This window comes from Prionailurus bengalensis, chromosome A2 (genome assembly GCF_016509475.1).
Source record: "Prionailurus bengalensis isolate Pbe53 chromosome A2, Fcat_Pben_1.1_paternal_pri, whole genome shotgun sequence".
NCBI classification, from domain to species: Eukaryota; Metazoa; Chordata; class Mammalia; order Carnivora; family Felidae; genus Prionailurus; species Prionailurus bengalensis.
Genome location: NC_057348.1, coordinates 103603210 through 103626604, shown reverse-complemented (window position 1 = coordinate 103626604; position 23395 = coordinate 103603210). Strand labels below are relative to the sequence as shown.

The 23395-nt window shown below is 35.2% G+C and overlaps 1 protein-coding gene across 5 annotated transcripts in view; it reads right to left on the bottom strand.

The window, feature by feature from the left end:
• Positions 1–23395, bottom strand: part of PHF14 (PHD finger protein 14) — a 213954-nt gene that overhangs the window by 122058 nt on the left and 68501 nt on the right. For all 5 annotated transcript variants that reach the window (XM_043588972.1, XM_043588974.1, XM_043588973.1 and 2 more), the window contains one exon: positions 18083–18251. In XM_043588972.1, the coding sequence (XP_043444907.1) occupies positions 18083–18251 (169 nt within the window). The remainder of the gene's footprint in view (positions 1–18082; positions 18252–23395) is intronic.

Genomic DNA, 23395 nt, shown 5'->3' with positions numbered 1-23395 from the left:
AAAAGTACAAACATCAATTTTAAACGAACTTCAAAAGGGACATAGGTAAGCTAATTTATATTTTCTTCAAAAGCAATTACCTTGCCTAAAAGCAAATGAAAAGTTTCCACATAAAAAAATAATGCAGAGAAAATGTCTACATAACAAGGTACTTACACAAAAGTAGCCCAGGCAGCCTTTGAGTAATTACATAGTTTCACCAATGAAATACAATTAATATATAAGGAGAATCAGACTAATTCCCTTCTAACCAATAAAGGACTAGAAAAAAAAAGATTCTTCCAAAGTACACTAGCTTCAGGTGCATAGCTATTTTGAAAGATGGAAAAAACTCATTTGTGAAATACTCTGTAAGTACCCGGTGTCAACCAAACCCTGTAGAAGTAGATAGATAATAGACCTAAAGCGGTTGCCAGGACAGCTCCTATTCTCTTGGGATTTCAGGTCCACTAGTCTACAGATCTTGCTCAGATCTTTCAAAATCTCAACTATAATCAAAATTGTTCCTGAATTTAGAGTAAGTACTTTTTAATACAGTTAATATAATATAAAACTCTACATTCACCTTAAAGATTGGTATAGGAAAAAAAAAAAAAAAAGATGGGTTAAAAAAATGCCTAACAACAAAAAATTCTCAAAAAAAAAAAAAAAATGTAACTGGCAACTCTCAGGCAGGAATGGAAAAGGAAAGAATTCATCCAGACTGGCAAAAGGATGAAAAATATCAAGGATGGTAGCAAAAGCATTACTAAAATGATTAAACATAGTATCCAACTAAGATACTGGAATTTTAAGTGAAGGCAAGAGGTATGTGGGTAACTAGGACACTATAATTGTGACAAAAAAATGGCTATTGGACTAGGAATATTAAAAAGCACCCATGACATAGTGAGGTCAAAGGAATTAGGATTTAATCATGATTATTTCACATACATCTTAAAATTAAAATCCAGTATTATTTCATATAATCCCAACTCTGTACCCATTTGGAAAACTCTTCACAAATATCCCTGATAGTCATATAGCTTCAATTATAGCCAAGAACAAGGAAGCACGTTTTCATAGTAAGACAATTCTAATTGTTGTTGGCACCAGTTTTACTGTCTGAACTTATCCTAGCATTCAAGTAACAAAAGTTTAAATATTTAAAAATAAGTTGCCAGATCTCTATTATATAAAGGGTCTCTGTCCATTTATTAAACTAATAACATAAAAACAAACTTAATTACAATTGTAATAAGGACAGCAAAAGAAAACAGTGCTATGGGAATAATCTTCAATTATTCCTCAGAGTATCCTTCTGGAATTTGACTATAATATCACACTGGATTTTGCTTTCTTAGCTCATATGAACTAAAATTAGGGATGAGGGCAATAATAGATTATTTAAAGCTGTACAACAGATGTGTAATCTCAGTCATTTTTCATTTGCTTAAGAGTCCAACTAGAAAGAAACATCATTTTAGCCATGTTACATAGCACAGATAAAAGAGAGGGAAAAGGTGCTGCATCATTCTTTTCTTTTTAAAATATCATCAGTGTCATTAGCCGGCAAAGAATGCAAATCAAAACCATGAGATACCACTTCACGCCCACTAGGATGACTATATAAGGACACAAATAAATGTTGTTAAGTATGTTAAAAAAAAAAAAAAAAAACTAGGGTCCTCATACACTGCTGGTGAGAATAGAAAATAGTATGGCCAGTTTAAAAGCAGTTTCTCAAATGTTCAAATCAGAGTTATCCTAGGACCCAGCAATTCCACTCCTAGCAATACAACTAAGATAAGTGAAAACTCATGTTCACAACAAGGCCTGTATGTGAATATTCATAGCAGTATGATTTATAACAGCCAAAAAGTGAAAAACAAAACAAACCCACATATATCCATCAAGTAACAGATGAATAGATAAATTTAAACATCCAGTATATCCAGATAATGGAATATTACACAAAAATCGAAAGAAATGAAGTATCATACATACCATGACATGAATAAGTCCTAAAATATTATGGTAGGTGAAAAAAATGCCATCATAAAACACCACATATTATTCCCTTTATAAGGAATGTCCAAAATAGGTAAATATACAGTGACAGAAAGTAGATTAGGAGTTGCCCAGGGCGTGTGGCTAGGCGAATGGAGAATAGAGTCACTGGTAATGGGTATAGGAATTTTGGTGGGAATGGGGGTGCGGGGAGGAGCAGAGCAATAAAAACGTTCTAAAATTAGGGGCGCCTAGGTGGCTCAGTCGGTTCAGTGTCTGACTTCAGTGCAGGTCATGATCTCACAGTTCACAAGTTCGAGCCCCACGTCGGGCTCTGTGCTGACAGCTCAGAGCCTGGAGCCTGCTTTGGATTCTGTGTCTCCCTCTCTCTCTGCCCCTCCCCAGCTTGCTCTCTCAATCTCTCTCTCTCTCTCTCAAAAATAAATATAAACATTAAAAAAAAAGTTCTAAAATTAATTTTGGTAATGGCTGGACAATTCCATGAATTTACCAAAAACCACTAAATTATACAACATTAAATGAATGAACTGAATGGTATGTGAATTATGTCTCAATAAAAGTTATAAAAAAAATCAGCCATAAGTTGATCATTTTTAATTGTAGCAAACTTTAAAGAATAATGAACCAATTTTCCATTACTGCTTAAATGATTTTATATTTAACTTACATCTAAATAAAGCAAAAATGCCTTTCAAAATCATTTCAATATCCATCAATGTTGAAAAAACTAATTAAGCACTATAAAATTCATCTACTGACTCTACATCATTTACTCCTTTTAAGTACTTATGTGATTTAGACTGGGGTCACATGGATAACCCTGATTAATCTTTCTATCTCCAGATCCATAACTAAATTTAATCACACCTGCAAAGTTCCTTTGCTATGTAAGGGAACATATTTACAAGGTCTGAGGATTAGGACGTGGACATTTTTGGAGGGCCATTATTCCACTTACCACACTAGAAATCAAATGTATACACAAACACATTTATTAAAGCTATCATCCTATAGATGGAGATAAGGCATTAACAATGACTATTTGAAAAAAATACAAGTTAACACTTAAAAAACAAAATCCTGAGGTAAGTAACAATCACACAAACTATATAGATAAGAAATAAAATGCTACTTTGGTTTAAAATTCATCAACATAAAGGTATAAGGGATTTCACTCCCTCCCTATGCTGTCAAGAGATTACTCCTCTCCCACCAGACACAGGGGGCATATTCTCTGGAGAAAAAAAACTAAACAGACTCTGGACAATAGATTATCAGGCACAGAGAAAAGAACAGTGAGACAGCAAAACAGAAACCAGAAGGTTTAAATGGAATTCTGTTTCTGAACTGTGAGACCTTTAGCCCTTTTTTCCTTACCTGTCCAGGAGTCTGGCAGTTAAAATTATACCTACCAGTTAAGAGATAAGAGAATAGTTCTACTGAACTGATGTAGAAAACATCTACAGATACTGACATTTAAGGTGTTCTCAAAGAATACATCCCCAGATCATAAAATCACAGCTATAGGGAAAACGGCTTAAACTTAATTACTATATATATATATATATATATATATATATATATATGGACATCAAAGGATCCCCAGGCATCTGAAAGCTTCAACATGAAAGAGACAAACACAAACAGAAATAAGGATCCCAGAGGAAACAAAGACAATGAAGGATACAAAAGAAAACTGAAAAGTAATTACAATAAATATTCCTAAAGAGATAAAAGAAGTTTTTGCCATCATGAAATAAGAACATCTGTTATTAAAAGAAAAAGGAACAATGAAGGTACATACACATCCCAAATCAGAAATTTAGTAAAACAGTTGGAATATAAAGTTGAGAAAATCTCCCAGAAATTTAAAAGAAAAGAAGAAAGAAATGATTATTATGATTAAAAAAAAAAAAATCAGAGATCCAATCTAGGAGCACTAAAATACAATTAGTGTAAGTTCCAGAAAAAGAAAATAGAAAAAGAGAAGGATAAAAATTACCAAAGAAATAATAAAAATTCATTTCTCAGAACTAAAATACATGAGTATTTTAAACAGAAAGGGTTCAGTGAGCTCCCAGAAATGAATAAAAATATACCATACCAAACAAGATACTGAGTCATACCACTGAATACAATGGAAAAAGATAAAAAAGCCGGAGGGATACAAGACAGGGGGGAAAAAAGAGTTACAAAAGCAGAAAGCAATACTTATAGCCAGGAGTCAGTCAAGTGATACCTTTTTAAAAAAAAAAATGTAGGGGCGCCTGGGTGGCTCAGTCGGTTAAGCGTCCGACTTCCGCTCAGGTCGCGATCTCGCGGTCTGTGAGTTTGAGCCCCGTGTCGGGCTCTGGGCTGATGGCTCAGAGCCTGGAGCCTGCTTCCGATTCTGTGTCTCCCTCTCTCTCTGCCCCTCCCCCGTTCATGCTCTGTCTTTCTCTGTCTCAAAAATAAATAAACATGAAAAAAAATTTTTTTAAATGTAATATTTTATGCACAGCCATATTACTATTGAAGCGTAGTTTTTTTTTTAATTTTCAAGTATGTAAGATCTCAAAAATTTACCTCTCACTAACGTTTACTAAGTAAGTTATTGAAGAAGTTGCCCCATCAAAATAAGGGAATAAATAGAAAAAAAAGTTTTTTAATGCAAACAACAAAATATTCTACCTATGGGAGGTTAAAAGGAAGTCCCATGATGATGAAACAAAGTCCAAGGATGACATTGAAAAACAAACTCAGATTAGAGCTGGAGGAGAAAGGGCTCCAGAGGAAAAATCCAAGATTTTTTTTTATTTGATATGGCTGACCATATAAAAAAATTTGTGCATTAGAAATATTTTGGGCGCCTGGGTGGCTCAGTCAGATGAGCATCCGACTTCGGCTCTGGTCATGATCTCACAGATTGTGGGTTAGAACCCTGTGTTGGGCTCTGTGCTGACAGTTTGCTCAGAGCCTGGAGCCTGCTTCAGATTATGTGTCTCCCTCTCTCTCTGCCCATCCCCCCATCACTCTGTGTCTCTGTCAAAAATAAATAAATGTTAAAAAAAAAAGTATTTTACAAAGAAGTTGAAGATTGTAGCAAGAGTTGCTTTTAGATTCAAAGAAACTAAATAAATTGAAAAACAATGGAAGGCAAAGGAAGTCATTTTTAAAACTCTATTCATGCCTTCCTTTAAAAATAAACTAAATGATTGAGAATCCTTAAAATTTAATTCATCAGTGGGATAGTCAGTGTATTGTTTCCTTCAGGGTCTGCCTCACCCTGCCTACTCAGCTTTATAACAGCAATAGGGTAAAAAGTGTTCATAAAGTGAGAAAGCATGTTTCTATTATTGTTAAACAATATTTTATCTTTGGGATGTTACTATCATAAAGAAATCAGTATAAAATTGGCTAGGTAAAACAGTCAAATGTCACTTTGAAAATAGAGCAAAAGGAAAATTTCAAAAACATAAAATCTTGGAAGCAAGTCAACAGACACATCTCATGGCCCATTTGTTGAAAAGTGTCTCCTGGAAGCATTCATAAAGACAACCAATAATTATAATAAAGGTAATTTCCAGAAAGGGAAAATAAAAAGATTAACAATAAATATGGTCTTTAAAAATACAACAACTTTTATTACATGTCATGAAGCCTAATTACAAAGTACTACCTTCCCTAGATTCTTTGAGTATCAATGTACCTTTTTTTTTTTTAATTTTTTTTTTTCAACGTTTATTTTTGGGACAGAGAGAGACAGAGCATGAACGGGGCAGGGGCAGAGAGAGAGGGAGACACAGAATCGGAAACAGGCTCCAGGTTCTGAGCCATCAGCCCAGAGCCTGACGCGGGGCTCGAACTCACGGACCGCGAGATCGTGACCTGGCTGAAGTCGGACGCTTAACCGACTGCGCCACCCAGGCGCCCCGAGTATCAATGTACTTTAACTCTCTAATCAATTAAACAGTGTTAAGGATAAAATAATAAATGCAAATGTGAATTTTAGTTGTAGAAAGACTGCAGATTATTTAACATATTTTATAAATGAGGATACTGAGTACAACAAGGTATAAATTAAAGTACTTCTCCAAGGCCACACGAAGGGTTATTGGTGGAGTATGAACTACAATTCAAATCTACTATGTGCTAGTCCAGGTACTTTCCACCCGACATTATGCTATCTTACAGGTTTTGATGTTATCTAAAACACTCAAGAATTTGATTTTTATACCATCTTCTACTTTTTTTTTTAATGTTTATTTATTTTTGAGAGAGAGAAAAAGAGACAGACGGAGGAGCAGAGAGAGAGGGACACAGAGGATCTGAAGCAGGCTCTGAGTTGACAGCAATGACATTTAACAGACCAAGCCACCCAGGCGCCCCTACCATCCTCTACTTTTTAAAGGGGATGATGCTACCAAAAAAAAAAAAAAAAAAAAGTCTAGAGAGGAAACTATGATTATATTTTAAATGGATAGTTACTTTCTAAAGCATAATTATAAGTCATATCCATAAACAAGGTATTTCTAATTGAATAAACAGAGGAGCTATTTAAATTTAAAAAACTCTTAATCAATACATCAGAATTTCCTTAGCACAGAAATAATTATAAATGAAGTTTCCTAAAAAAAATCTGTACCTATTTATCTAAAAAAATAAAATAGTGGATATATTAACATTTTTGCTGAAAATGTGCAACACTCATTAATAATTAATAATCTTAAGTGATAAATGAATCTGTATTAAAACTAAATTATTAGGATTTGATCTAATTAACTTCTCTAAAATTTTGTCCAGTTCATAATGCAAGAGGCTTTTGCTATCAAATTGGCTATTATAAAAACATGTTGTGGGGTGTCTGGTTGGCTCAGTCATTGACCATCGAACTCTTGATTTCAGCTCAGGTCATGATCTCATGATATCACAGTTCATGGGATCAAGCCCCATGTCACCGTGGAGCCCACTTGGGATTCTCTCTCTTCCTCCCTCCCCTCTGCTCCTTCCCACCTCACACTCATGCTCTCTCTCTCAAAATAAATAAATAAACATGTAAAAAACAAAAACAAAACATATTGTAAGAAAGACAGCTATAGGTATAATGATACCTAAGTTTTTACACTAAATTCCCTGTATTCCCTAGTTAAATTACATTTATTTCAGGGCCACCTTTTTATCAGTATACCTCCTTGATGTAATAGACCATGTCTTCATTTTGGTGTTCTACTCAGGATTTGTTGGCAAGTGCCTTACATTATTAGTTGCTCAAGAGATACATGTTGAAAAAAAAATTAACCTGGTCATTGTTCATTAGTAGGACTAGGAACCACAAATAAAGACTAGAGAGTATGGAAAGACCTGGATTCCCACACAGCCAATTTTTATTGCTTAAGACGGAGAACTATTAAACTCTGAAGTAAATATGACTAAAGCACTCACAAAAAAAGATAACTGCTTATAGTTTTGACTATTACAAAGGAAATACAACATAAATTTGAGTTCCTATATGTTATAAGCAAAAGTTTATCTTGAAATACTGTCTTCTCTTTACTGGACTCTGAAGGTTTACAAAAGAGGACAACATAGCTAAAGATCAAATAACTGAGGTTAGAGATTGTGTTGCATGCATCAGAAGTTACAATCTATCCTCTAAACAATATGAGATAAAGCTGAAAATGAACAAATCAAAGTAGATGAAAGAACTACAGAATTACTGGGATCTCAAAGGTGTGAAAAACAAAACAACTCTTAAAACTAGAATACTATAAAATCATAAAACACACTGTATGATACTAGATAGTGAATGAATCACAGATCAGTAAAACAGCAACTACAAGGTTGATAGGATTACAAAGTTGTTTTGGCTCAATGGCAAACAACCTTGAAAGGCAGAAGAAAGAAGATATTACCTAAAACTAGTGGAAAGGAGGTACTGTAATAAAAATTCATAGTTGAAAGATTAAAACCACATAACATTTAAGAAATTCATTTTTTTTTTTTACCAAATACAGGAATCAAAGAAAAACACTATATGTGAAGTATCAGCATTTTACATTTAAAAGTGAGCTAGGTATATAAATTAATTCACTGTCCTATAAGGTTTTCATGCAGGAGAAGAAAAGCATTCTCCCAGTACAAAAGAAGCTAAATTATATTATGAAATGAGATTCCAGTCCCAGAGACTAAATATTTTCATTCCTATAATGAAACATACATAAAAAAATTCCAAATTATTATTACTGGCTATCAATGCAGCAGTGAAAACTACTAGTTTTCTCCAGATTGTATAATTAGACATGTGAAAGTTACTATTTTATAAAGTAATATTACCCTATGTACTGAATATATATATTAAAAGCATAGGCTCAACCCTAAAAAAACTGCATAAAAGCAGACTTCTGAAATAGACATTGGCAACAGATGGTACAAATTGTAGGAATTCTACAGAAAAGAATTGCTTAATGTAATTTAAATAAAAGGAGCTCTCTGCTGAAATCTTTGTGAAAAGCCCTTTACACATTTGTGTAGCTTCTATAAATAGAAGAACAGTGGAAGAAACTCACTGGGTTAACAGAGGCTGACCTAACATCACAAGAAACTTTTTTTAAGGTTCTCTACTTCACCCACGTTTCTTCCTTTTAATTAACTAAAAAGAAAAAAAAAGGGAGAAAAGAGAAAGAAAAAAGGAAAGAAAAAACCTGTGACTAAAAACCTGTGACATAAATGAATGGCAAACATTGTGAGGGCTCAGCTGGACATTCAGCAAGTCAGGGAAGCAGTTAACCCTCTCTCTATTTTAAAACACTGCTGAGTCTGTAAAAATTCCAGGTTCAACTTCTTTGACCTACACTGAAGTTATCCTTTTGGTATTTACAATTCCTTAAGTCACTGTCTGTATTTATGCTGTTAGTGATTATTTTAATCATCTCATCAAGAACTTATTGCATGCTCTGCACAATGCTCAGAGCTGGAAGAAAACATGAAATATTATCAGTCTTCAAAGAGCAAAGAAAAGGGAGTGAGAGTAAAGAAGTCTGGAAATGTCACTTTTTAGATCACCTAACACTGCCAAGTACTACATTAGGCACTTTTAAAAACTGCAGTTGGTTAGTACGCTAGATTGTCTTTGGTTAATCTGACACACACCTCCATCACCACCACCATCACCTTACTCTGTTTAAGGCTGGAAACCACATTTCCCATAGTCTTCCCCCACAACCTTCTGTCTGTGGTTCCATGTTAGTGACCACAGATTTGAAACATTTAAGTGAAGACCATTTTACTCAGGAGGTCATGGGAGTCAAATGCCTGGCTTTTTCACATGCTGTGCAGCCATATATTCCTTTCCATTTGCTCCCAAGTCATAGTCCTGGCAGGCTTTGCAGACTTCCCCACAAATCCTCATTTTTCACCTACCCAACAGTATTCTTAGGGCTAAGATCTTCACTGTCAAAGTCTCTGACCTGGTGTCAGCAACTACCACTGACTCGGAGCTTCAAGATAAATATTTCATTGACAATTTCTCTGATGTTTGACAGAACTCCTCTGACCAGTGGTGACAGATTTCTTGACATCTACAGCCCCAGATATACCAGCAGTGGTATAACCCCCTAATTCCCCACAGAGTGAATTCCATTTTCTTGATCAAACCCTTAGTCACTAAGCTGCTGAAATCATGAGAAGCCTGTGATTCTGGCCTTAGGAGAAGTGCCAGGAACAATTCTACCCAGAAAGGCAGCACAATGAGTACTTAAAAATATGGGCTCAGGAGCTATCTGATTCCCGGCTCTATCATTTAGAAGCTGTATGTCCTTCTGCAAGTTACTTGACATCTTTGCCTCAGTTTCTCAATTGTAAAATGGCAATGACATTAGTAACTACTTCGTTAGTACAGTAATGACAATTAATATAAAATACAAAGTAAATCACAAGTAATGGGTAAATAAAAAATGCTTTTCAACGCTTCTCATTCTGATTTTCTAAAACCAGATCATTCTTCTTTTACTTATTAATACTTTAATAGTTCCATGTTACTTGAACTATGCCCAGATTACTTTTCCGTATGACTCACTGATCACCCTTTCCTTTTTTTGACAGATACACCAAAAGAAATGTCAGAAAATCAAAGTTCAAAATATGTACCCTTGTAATAAAGGCAAATTCAAGGCATGTGAATTAGACTGGGGGAGGGTAATGTTGGGAGGAAAATCAAAGGAGACTTTATAATTTTGAATTTCTTTTAACAAAAAGTATTAACATATTACTTTCACAGCTAAAATTCAATTTAAAAATAATTCTAACATTCAGAGTAAATGTTTAAAAATAATGATACCCTAACAATATAAGATAACATGAAAATATCAATCAGAGAAAATGTCTATGTTTGTATAGAAGTATTTTCTGAAAATGTAATATGATTTCATTCTTACACTTAAAAATAGCTCTTTTAACCCATTATTTTTAAACACCAAATCTCTAGTGCTATCATTTTTGTCAAGTAACTTTTCTGGATAATCTTTTAACATCTTTGGATAGAAAAATAAATTAGGAAAGTAACAGTAACACTGGGACTACATACATTATATATATATATATATATATATGTTTTAAGTTTATTTATTTATATGTTATTTATATATGTTTATTTATATATATGTTTATTTATATATATGTTTATTTATATGTTATATGTTATTTTATATATATATGTTTTAAGTTTATTTATTTATTTTGAGAGAAAGAGAGTACAAGTAGGGGAGGGACAGACAGAGAAAATCCCAAGCAGGCTCTGCACCAGCAGCACAGAGTCCAATGCTGGGCTCAAACTCATGAACCATGAGATCATGACCTGAACTGAAACCAAGAGGCGGAGACTTAACTGAATGAGCCACCTAGGTGCCCCAAAAAGCATCTGTATCTTATTGGATCTACTGTCTCAAAATATGCTGTATTTGTTCATATTTCTATAAATCTTTATTAAGGAAATCAGAGTAGAATAAAATGAAAAATGACTTTCCTCAGGATCTAAATAATAAAAACATATTAAGCCTTGCCAAAGTGGTCTATTACCCATTGCACTCTCTGGCTATGATAAATGGAAACTTCCTGTCAGCAGTAAAGTGTGGATGCCATTCTTCTAATAGCAGCCTTGTTCGGCACAAAGCAGGCAGTGGAGCACAAAAATTGAGTCCATGGGCCCATCTCTCTTAACACTGATCAACCAAATGAACAAATCCAAAAGATATCTGTTGCTTAATCAAAAAAGCTAAGATGCAATAAACCAAATGTTTTAGGTGGATTTGGAGTATTAGTTAGGCAAAAAGACCATTGTGTATTTCTCTATCTTCACTGCTAATATCAAAGTATATACTTTTTTTCTACAGCAAGTTTCATACTATTTACAATTTAGAGGGAAACAAGCAGACCAACACAGAAGAGCAAAATAAACATATACTGGCAGCCAATATATACATACACATGCTGCCAGTGTACTTAGAGATTTGCTGGTTCTAATTTTTTCTTTTTTTTAATATCAATTTCCTCAAGGTAGAATAACCTTCAAACAGTTTATTAACTTCTATACTATTGCACTGTGATTAAGCACAGTGATGCCAATGCTCATATAAGCTTGGGGGGGGGGGGTGGAATTCACACTCAGCTCAAAGTGCTTACTCTTGAGAGATAGAGCATGTGTGCATGTGAGCAAGAGCAGGGGAGGAGCAGAGGGAGAGAGAGAAAATCCTGCACTGATAGTGCAGAGGCTGACAGGGGGCTCAAACTCAGGAACCATGAGTTCATGACCTGAGACAAAATCAAGAGTTGGATGCTTAACTGACACTCCGGTGCCCCTGAATCTCATATCTAATGTGAATAAGCTCAGGTACACAAATTAGTAATTGGATATATGCCTGCCTTAGAGCACCATATTTCCAATGACACTACCAAAAGCCAAATGTTTGACGACTCCATTTGTACCTCAACTAAACCTCTAAATCTCTTCTACAAACCTTAAAAGAAAAAACACAGGTTCTTAATTCAAACTATCTGAGTTCAAGTCTTATTCTGCTTACTATCTATAAGATCACAGGTAGGTTACTCAAGCCTTCTGTGTCTCAGTTTTATTTTGAGTGAAATAGGTGTTATAATAGTCAAATACGAACTTATTTTTTATAAGAGGGAGTAGGCTGGAGGATTAGTACAGTGTCTGCATATGAGGCATACTCAATAAATGTTAGGTTTTACTACTAATTAAACAATCTTAGATAAAGGTCAACTAATCCCTCATGGCCTCTTCTTATTTACTGTCCTTTGCAAAAAGTAATGAACTAAAATATCCAATGGTCAAATAGTAGGAAGAAATAAAAAATAATAAGCTGGTTGGGTTTACTGGCATTATGGCTAAACAGAAGTTAATAGTAGCAACATACAAGAATTTGCTCAAATACGCCAACATGTTCCCTTCTTTCCTTCTTTTGCTCCTTTACTACCACAAGAATGTTACTTTTAAGTGTAAAGATATAAAGTATACAAAGTGAGAAAGTAATAGCAGAGGTAAGAAAAGTTGTTCATCAAAACAGGACTTCAATCTATGGCAGCCATGATCCTGTATGCATATATGTCTATGTATATACATACACACACACACATATATATACATATATACACATAGATACATATGTGTTTGTTTGTTTTAATTTGAGAGAGAAAGAGCATGAGAGGAGGGAGAGGGGCAGAGGGAGAGAGAGAAATTTAGGCAGGCTCCATGCTCAGTGCAGAGGCTGACATGGGGCTCAATCCCACAACTCTGCAATCATGACCTGAGCTAAAATCAAGAGTTGGACGCTTAACCGACCAAGCTACCCAGGCGCCCCTCATTTTATACTTTTGATGGTTCTTGGACAACTCTACAGAGACAGTCCTTCAAAAAAAATAAAAAATTAAAGTGCTGTATGCCTAATTATAAAGACTGAATTTTTAAAAACAAAATTACTCTAACCGAATATTAATTCACATATCCCACAAAAAAGACTTTTGAAACTAGAAAATTCACTTTTACTAGCATGAAATAATCCAAACTATTTTTCTAAAAATTATGCTAGCACTATAGCCCAAGGGAACATATGCTTAACAGAAATGGTAGAAAGTTGTAGAACAAATCAAAGTTGTAAAACAAATGATCATTTTAATAGTTTTATTAAGTGATACATTATTTTGAAATGAGAAATTAAAGCCTAGGATATATGTCATGAATTCCCTATGTCACAAAGGTAAATCTTCCTCAAAATTTTGATAGAGTAATATGACTACTTTGAAATGAAGTACACTTTGATCAATAATGGCAGGAAAAATTAAAACTAACAAAAGAAATATTTTTTTTAATTTTTTTAATATTTATTTATTTTTGAGAGAGAGAGAGAGAGAGAGAGAGAGAGAGAGCGAGAAAAGCACAAGCAGGGGAGGGTCAGAGAGAAAGGGAGAGACAGAATCCAAAGCAGGCTCCAGGCTCCGAGCTGTCAGCAAAGAGCCTGATGCGGGTCTCCAATTCATGAATCACTAATCACAACCTGAGCAGAAGTCAGACACTTAACTGACTGAACCACTCAGGCATCCCCTAATAGATTTTGTTACTGAGAATCTTATGCGTATTATATCTAGTTTTACAGATGGGGCAGCAAAGGCCCGGGTATTTTAATCAAAATCACACAATCTAGTTAATAGGATGAGGAAGGAGGGAGAAGAAAATGAACATAAATTGATGTTAATATGTCCCAGACATCATGATCGGTACTTTATGTAAATTATCTAATTTAATTTTCAAAGCAACTGTAATAGGCTGAATACTAGTCTCCACAATATCCATATCCTAATCCTCGGAACTTGTAAATGATACTTGATAACAAAAAGAGACTTTGTATATGTAATTTAGCCAAGGATTTTGAGATGAATTCAGGTGGGCCTGAATCACAGAGGTTCTTATAAGAGGGAAATAGAAGATCAGAGAGGAAGCATATGTGAGTTTGGAAATGAGGTAAAAGTGGAGAAGAGGCTTGAGCCAAGGAATATAGGTGGCCTCTAGAAGCTAGAAAAGACAAGGAAATGGATAATCCCTAACAACCTCTAAAAGACCAGTCCTGTCAACACCTTGACTTTAGCCTAATAAAACTGACTGGAGACTTCTGGCCTCTAGAACTGTAAGATAATAAATCTGTGTTATTTTAAGCCACCAAAATCATGGTAATTGTTACAGCACCTTATAGGAAATTCATACAGCAGCTCAGCTGGGGAACTCAGGTAAGGGTTAGGTAATTTGTTCAATATCACAATACCTCTGTAATAGGAAGTTCAATGTGGGGCACCTGGGTGGCTAATAAGTGTAGTAATACATGTACCAAAATAAAAAGTATAAGTAGAAAAATACTAGGAACAAGAATTGAAAATTAAAAGGAGAGATAAATCAGTTATGTACTGTGAAAGATACTTGGTTATACATACAAATGAGGTGGCAGTTAGATTCCTAGATTCCCATAATTAACAGTGTGCTAAGAAAAGAAAGTAAGCTGCCTCATTTTTAACCATACCGTCTAATTAAAATGTTAATATATCTCTGAAACAGAACTGATAAGATAAAAAGTTAACGTAACAATAGGAACGCAGCCTAAATGGTAAGATCAAAATCAAGATGACTGAATCACTCTCCTCTGCATCTCTCATTCTTACATTCCTCGATCAGGTACTTGACCAATAGAATAGCCTCATTAAAGATTTTCTGAATTGCTGTATGGATTAATCAGGGGGGAAGGAAGGGAAGAAAAAAGTAAGAGTAATAATGATAAACATTATCCAGATAGTTATTTTCTAACTTCAGTCTGCATAAGAATAAAACCTAAAAAGTCTGCTTAAACCAACCCCTAATTCTAAGTTATTAGTTCTTGGATGAGTCCAAAACCTACATTCCAACAAACACCCCACAGATGACCTTTATGCAAGTAATTTGTGGCCTCTAGAACATCATTTCCAAAGCTGGTACCACTCAGCGCTATATGATAAAATAAAAAATGGTCTTGAAAAAAGTGCTCTTTGATAAAATAGGTTAGGAAAAAGTTAAAGTAATCATTATTCTAAACAGTAGTGTTTCTCAGACCTTGAGTATACATTTGAATTCCCCCAAGAAAGAAAGTAATCATACTGTATTTCCTAAAATTACTGACCTTAGAATCCTTTCTTGTGTTTTACCCACACACATCTACAAGAAGACTAAGACTTTTACACAAGAAAACAAGAGACAAATAATACAGTAAAAGGAATTGGAATAAATTAGAAAATTCAAAAGCTTCCTTATAATTCCAGGCTGTAAGAACAAACAAGTAAACTAAAAGAAAATATGATCCTCTTTTATCTGAAATAATACTAAACTATGGACACATAAATATCACTATAATATGTACAAAATTTCCGTCTCTGGTTAAAGATGATAACACTGGTCCTAAAAATTTCTTTAAACAGTAAAGAAAACGATGTTTCATAAAAGGATAATCTTTGCAAACACAGACACATGCTTTACTCGAATATCTTAATAGCCACATTGAAGTTATTGGCATTGAAGTTACAGAAAATGTATTAGAAATGAGCAGGCTTAGGGCGCCTGGGTGGCTCTGTCAGTTAAGTATCTGACTTCGGCTCAGGTCATGATCTCACGGTTTGTGGGTTTGGGCCCTGTGTCAGGCTCTGGGCTGACAGCTCAGAGCCTGGATCCTGCTTCAGATTCTGTGTCTCCCTCTCTCTCTACCTCTGCCCCACTCGTGCTCTCTCTCTTTAAGAAAAATAAACATTAAAAAAATTTTAAGAAAGAAAGAAAGAAAGAAAGAAAGAAAGAAAGAAAGAAAGAAAGAAAGAGAAAGAAAGAAAGGAAGAAGGAAGGAAGGAAGAAGTGAACAGGCTTGAAGGAAAATTCTCTCTAGTTCATTTGTAAACAAAATGTATTTGTGAGGCCAAAAAAAAATTGTTTTAAACTAATGGGAATTATAAATAAAACAATTTCAAGTTGATTAACAGCACTGAAACACAACTATTTAAATTATCTGGGAGACAATTTCCACATCTGTTTCCTCAATTTCAAATAAGCTCATAACACAAACTGAATGAAATACTCGAAGTAATTTCTCTTATGATTAGATTAAATGTGTTATTACAGATTAAAGAACATTTTTGAGAAAGCTGTTACTTTAAGGAAAAAAGAAAAAACTCTCTACAACTAAACAGGTAACAAAACAAAGGATGACAACTAACCCTAAAAATAGCTACATCTTGGGATGCGTGGGTGGCTCAGTCTGTTAAGCATCTGACTCTTCACCTCAGCTCAGGTCTTGACCTCAGGGTCGTGAGCTCAACCCCGGCCACTGGACTCTGTGCTGGGCATAAAGCCTACTTAAAAAAAAAAAAAAAATCTACATCTCCTTCAGGAGGAGGCAGATTTTTCAAAAGTGTCTGCCTTGGTTCAGAGTCAGAAAGTAAAAAATGTCTCCCCAGGAATTCATAACTGCAAGCCAGCCTTCACTGGATTGGGGCAGAAATTGACACTATTTATATAATGGAAAAAGACACACACACCAAACTTATTTAAAATGGGCTTAGGTTACGGGTGCATGGGTGGCTCAGTCGGTTAAGCAGCTGACTCTTGATTTTGGCTCAGGTCATGATCTCAGAGTTCATGAGACTGAGCCCCATGAGGGGCTCTGCATTGATAGCATGGAGCATACTTGGGATTTTCTCTCTGCTATCTCTCTGCCCCTCTCCCCACTAACTCTCTTTCTCTCTCTTAAAATACATAATAAACAAACATTTAAAAATAAATAAAATAATAAAACGGTCTTAGGTTAGTACACCTCACCGGCACCTGGTAATAACAAATATAAATACTTTCTGGAAGAAATTCTTTGAACTCTAACCTCAAAAATTCTGTGATGAGAAATAGACTAACAACCTCATAGAAAAATCAGAGAAGACTTGCATTTACATTTCCTAATAGATAAAATACATAGATACTCAAAGTCATTAGTATTGAGACAAATACAAAATAAAATGATATACTATTTTACATGTATTGCATTGGAAAGCATTAAAATATTACACAAAATAAGTTTAGGGAACAATAGTAAGATTATTCATTGCTATGAATATAAACTGGTTTAAAACACAGTGGAATTAACTAGCAAAACTGAACACGCACATATCCGATAACTAAGCAAATGAACACCTTGGTATATATCCTAACTCCTTGTTACCATGCTGCAAAAGACATTTACAAAAATATTCAAAACAGAGTTGTTTACAAAAGAAAAAAGAAAGAAACAAAACTGCCAATCTAAAGAACAAAACATACGATCTATTGTTTTAATAAAATATACTACACATTAGTAAAAATAAATGAACTGTAGCTACACAGATCAGTATTTATGAATCTCATCAACAAAATTTGGTTAGGAGCACCTGGGAGGCTCAGTTGGTTGAGCATCTGACTCTTGATTTCTGCTCGGGTCATGAGCTCATGGTTCGTTAGTTCAAGCCCCTCACTGGGCTCTGTGCTGACAGCACAGAGCCTGCTTCAGACTGTTTCTCCCCCCCTCTCTCTACCTCTCTCCTGCTCAAGCTCTCTCTCTCAAAATAATAAACTTAAAAACAAAAAAAAAAAAACTGGTCAAATTAACAAATACCAAAAGGAAAAGCCTGACTCCATTCATACAAAATTTAAAAACTGCAAAACTATGTATTATTTACAAATACACACATTTGGAAAGTCATTACTAAATAAAAAGAAAAGAATGAGAAATATAAAGTTGAGAAAGGAGGTAATCTCTGTGCTAGCCAGGTAAGAATGAAATTACCAAGGGATTCACAGGCTTTGTTACTGTTTATTTTTGAAGCAGGTCAGTGGATACAGTGGGTATTCATTGTTATTATGCTTTAAGTTGAATATACAAAGCATAAATTCTCAGTTATGTACGGTATATTTCATAATGTAAAACAACAAACTGGCCTCAGAATTTTGCCCTCAGAAGTTTGTGATGATTATGATAAACAGGGAAAAAATTACCGTATTTCTTATTGGAATCTTCTTGGGTTCTGGGGGCATGTCCTGTGGAACAAATTTCACTGGTTCCTTAATCTGCCTCCTTGATCGTTTGGTACCATCTGGTAAGGTTTCCATGGCCATGTCTGCTTCCATGTCACTGCTCCCTGCCTGGTCACATTCTGAACACTGCCTATATAAAGAAAAAAATGTAAGTTCATACGTTTATTTTTATCTTCTAGTGTTAGCTATGGCTCCTATTAATACAAAATTCAGGTAGATGTGAAGAATATATGAAACTATATACAAGTATGTGTGACCACAGGGTATACAATGACTACATACAGAGAGGTACATACACTCCTATAAGAATGTCAATAGTAAATGTATAAAGCAATTCCATGTACTCTGTAACTATCATAAGAACACATGCAATAATGCTACATGTTTAAGTAAACCCATGTAAGAGATTTCAGCACTGGTGGCACAGTCCAAAGCAACAGAAATGTGTCTCTCCACCTAGAAAAAAACTGTACTGGCAGATTTTGTTTAATACAATTATTTTAGAACTCTGGATTCTACTGAAGGCTTATAAATTCCAGGGAAAGGCTAGCACAGGTAAATCACCATTAATTTCTGTTAATTTCATTTCTCAGCAGTCAAAACTACCCAACCTCCAACCAAGCCACATGGCAGGCAGTTGTGCACATATTCCTGCAGTGGCTTACATACAATCAGTAAGAACCAGGATAGCCAAAACAAACCATGTCCTCCAAATATTGGGAATCCATACTCTGGGAATTACTGCTTGTGATCACAGAAGTACAAAGAGGTAGGTGTGTGGTAAGGCCCCTCCCTAAAGAATGTAGTGGAGGCTTCTCAGAACAAAGGAAGGCAATGTGACCCAATCAACTCCTATACAGGTATGTATAGCTCTGACACGACTCTGTAACTTGAAATGTGTCCAATCAGACTATATGTGTCACCATATATGGGAGACAAAGAAGTAGAAGTTGCATAAAAGGCTATACCCTGCTGCACTCGGGACTCAGCCTTTTGGGATCTTAACCTGCTGAGCCCAGGTGGCACAAATAAAGCTGCTTCCTAGAAAGAGGAACCTCAGAGTTCCGTTTCTCTGTGTAAGAACCCTGCTATGTGACCCCCCACTTGGCCTGAAATGACTTCCAGTACTTAAAAGACCACTGTCATTTATTTCCACCTTCATTTTTCTCTTTGTCCTCTTTTGGGAGCCAGACATTAAAGATATAGACATTCAAAACATAAGTGCATATACAAGAAAAATTAGGAAGTGGCCACCCTTGCCCAGAGAAAGGCTTAGAAAACATATGAGAAGACTGCAAGTTTATACCTCAGTCTGATCCTTAGCAGAGAGATAGCACACTATAATAAAAAACAACAAACAAACAAAAAACAGTAACAAAACAGCAAGTGCTGGGAATGGAGAAAATCTCATTTCTGAAGTTATTACATTGTTAAACTAAAATGTCCAGTTTTTGACAAAAACCCCACAAGAAATAGGAAAAGGAAAGTATGGTCCATTAAAAGAGAAAAAAAAATTAACAGAAACTGTCCCAGAAAACCTGATGGCAGATCTACAAGACAAAGAATTATTCTTTAAATGTTCAATGAACTAATAGAAATTGTGGGAAAAGACAAGAAACAATTTATGAACAAAATGGAAATATCAATAAAGAGAGAGAAAGCCTAAAAATAAAAGAAAAAGAAATTCTGTAGATGAAAAGTATAATAACTGAAATGGAAAATTTACTAAAAGGATTACAAGGGTAGATTTCCAGGGGCACATAGATGGCACAGATAGTTAAGAGTCTGACTTTTGATTCCAGCTCAGGTCGTGAGAATGAGACCTGCATTGGGCTCCTTATGGACAGCACAGAGCCTGCTTGGGATTCTCTCTCCCTCTCTCTCTGCCCCTCCCCTGTTTACATGTTCTCTCTCTCAAAATAAATAAACTTTACTTAAAAAAAAAAAAGGCAGATTTCCAACTACACAACCTATCCTCACACCTAAAGGAGCTAGAAAACAGCAAATAAAGCCTAAAGTCAGCAGAAGGGAAATAATAAAGATTAGAGCAGAAATAAAATATATAAAAACAAACAAACAAAACAGTAGAAAAGATCAACAAAACCAAAAGCTGGTTCTCTGAAAGAGTTAACAAAATTGATAAACCCCTACCCAGACTTATCAAAAAGAGAAAGGACTCAAATAGATAAAATCACAAATGAAAGAGGAGAGATCACAACCAACACCAAAGAAATACAAATGATCATAAGAGAATACCATGAAAAATTACATTTTAACAAAATAGGCAATCTGGAAGAAATGGAAAAATTCCTAGAAATTCACAAACTACCAAAACTAAAGCAGAAAGAATAGAAATTTGAATAGGCCCATAACCAGCAAAAAAATTGAATCAGTAATCAAAAATCTCCCAACAAACAAGAGTCCTAGGCCAGATGTCTTCCCAGGAAAATTCTACCAAATATTTTTTTTTTGTTGTTTATTTATTTTTGACACAGAGAGAGACACAGCATGAGCAGGGGAGGGGCAGAGAGAGAGGGAGACACAGAATCCGAAGCAGGCTCCAGGCTCCGAACTGTCAGCACAGAGCCGGATGCGGGGCTCGAACCCACAGACCGTGAGATCATGATCTGAGCCGAAGTCAGATGCTCAACCGACTGAGCCACCCAGGTGCCCCTCTACCAAACATTTAAAGCATGGTTAATACCTAATTCTTCTCAAACTGTTCTAAAAAATAGAAATAGAAGGGTAACTTCCAAACTCATTCTATGAAGCCAGCATTACTTTGATTCCCAAACTGGACAAAGACCCCGCTAAAAAGAATTACAGGCCAATATCCCTGATGAACATGAATGTATTAGCAAATCAAAATCAACAGTACATGAAAAGAATTATTCACCATGATCCAGTGGGATTTATTCCTGGGCTGCTGGGGTGGTTCAGTATCCACAAATTAATCACTGTGATACACCACATCAATAAAAGGAAGGATGAAAACTATAAGATCCTGTCAATAGATGCAGAAAAAGCATCTGACAAAATAAAGCATCCATTCCTAATAAAAACGTCCATAAAGTTTGGATAAATGGAACATACCTCAACACAATAAAAGCCATATACAAAAGACCCATAGCTAATATCATCCTCAATGGGGAAAAACTGACAACCTTTCTCCTACAGTCAGGAATAAGACACAGATGTCCACTCTCACCATTACTATTTAACATAGTATTGGAAGTCTTAGCCTCAGCAATCAGACGACAAAAAGAAAATGTATCCAAATCAGCAAGAAAGAAGTCAAACTTTCACTCTTCACAGACAACATGACACTCTATGGAGAAAACCCAAAAGATTCTACCAAAACATTGCTATAACCAACACATTCAGCAACATCTCAGGATATAAAATCAATGTGCAGATATCTGTTGCATTTCTGTATGCCAATAATGATGCAGCAGAAAAAAAAAATCAAGGAATCGATCCCATTTGCAATTGCACCAGACACAATAAGATACCTAGGAATGAATTAATGAAGTAAAAGATCTATACTCTGAAAATTATAGAACAATTTTAAAATAAATTGAAGAGGACACAAAGAAATGGGAAAGCATTCCATGTTCATGAACTAGAAGAACAAGCATTGTTAAAATGTCTACACTACCCAAAGTAATCTACACATTTAATGCAATTCCTATCAAACTACCACCAGCATTTTTCACAGAGCTAGAGCAAACAATCTTAAAATCTGTATGAAATCAAAAAATACCCCAAAGAGTCAAAGCAATCCTGAAAAAGAAAATTAAAACTGGAGGCATCACGAATCCAGATTTCAAGCTGTATTACAAAGCTATTGCAAAGACAGTATAGTACTAGCACAAAAACAGACACAGATCAATGGAACAGAACAGAAAACCCAGAAATGGACCCACAACTATATGGTCAACTAATCTTTGACAAAGCAGGAAAGAATATGCAATGGAAAAAAAGACAGTCTCTACAACAAATGGTGTTGGGAAAACTGGACCATTTTCTTACACCATACACAAAAATAAATTCAAAATGCATGAAAGACCTAAATGTGAGATAGGAAACCACCAAAATCCTAGAGAAGAACATCAGCAGAAACCTCTTCAGCCTCAGCTGTAGCAACTTCTTACTAGACATGTCGCCAAAGGCAAGCGAAACATAAGCAAAAATGAACTATTGGGACCTCATCAAGATAAAAAGCTTCTGCACAGTGAAGGAAACAATCAGCAAAACTAAAAGGCAACTGACGGAATGGGAGAAGATACTTGCAAATGTCATATCAGGTAAAGGGTTAGGATCCAAAATCTGTAAATAACTGATCAAACTCAACACCCAAAAAACAAATAATCCAGTGAAGAAATGGACAGAAGACATGCAGTCATTTTTCCAAAGAAGACATCCAGATGGCTAACAGACACTTGAAAAGATGCTCAACATCACTCATCATCAGGGAAATACAAATCAAAACCACAGTGTGATATCACCTTACACCTGTAAGAATGGCTAAAATTAACAACACAATAAACAACAGGTGGTGGTGAGGATGCAGAGAAAGGGGAACCCTCTTGCACTGCTGGCGGGAATACAAACTGGTGCAGCCACCAGTGTGGGATACAAAAATACATATTCGAAGGGGTACATGCACCTGAATGTTTACAGCAGAATTTCTCAACAATTGCCAAACTATGCAGAGAGCCGAAATATTTATCAATTGATGAATGGATAAAGATGTGGTGTGTGTGTGTGTGTATACACACAAACATATATGGAATATATACACATATAAGGGAATATTATATATGTGTGTACACACACACACACACACACACACACACACACACACACATATATATACAATGAAATATTAGCCAACAAAAAGAATGAAATCTTGCCATTTGCAATGACATGAAGCTAGAATATATTATGCTCAGTGAAATAAGTCACCCAGGGAAAGACAAATACCATATGATTTCACTTAGGTGTGGAATTTGAGAAACAAAACAGATGAACATATTGGAAGGGGTGGGGGAGAGAAGAGATGGAAACAAACCACAAGAGACTCTTGATAGATAACAAACTGGGTTGACAGAAGGAGGTGAGTGGGAGATAGGCTAGATGGGTGATGGATACTAAGTCAGGAACTTGCGATGAGCACTGGGTGTTGTATGTAAGTGATGACTCACTGAATTCTACTCCTGAAACCAATATGGCACTATGTTAGTTAACTAAAATTTATATTTTTAAAAAAAT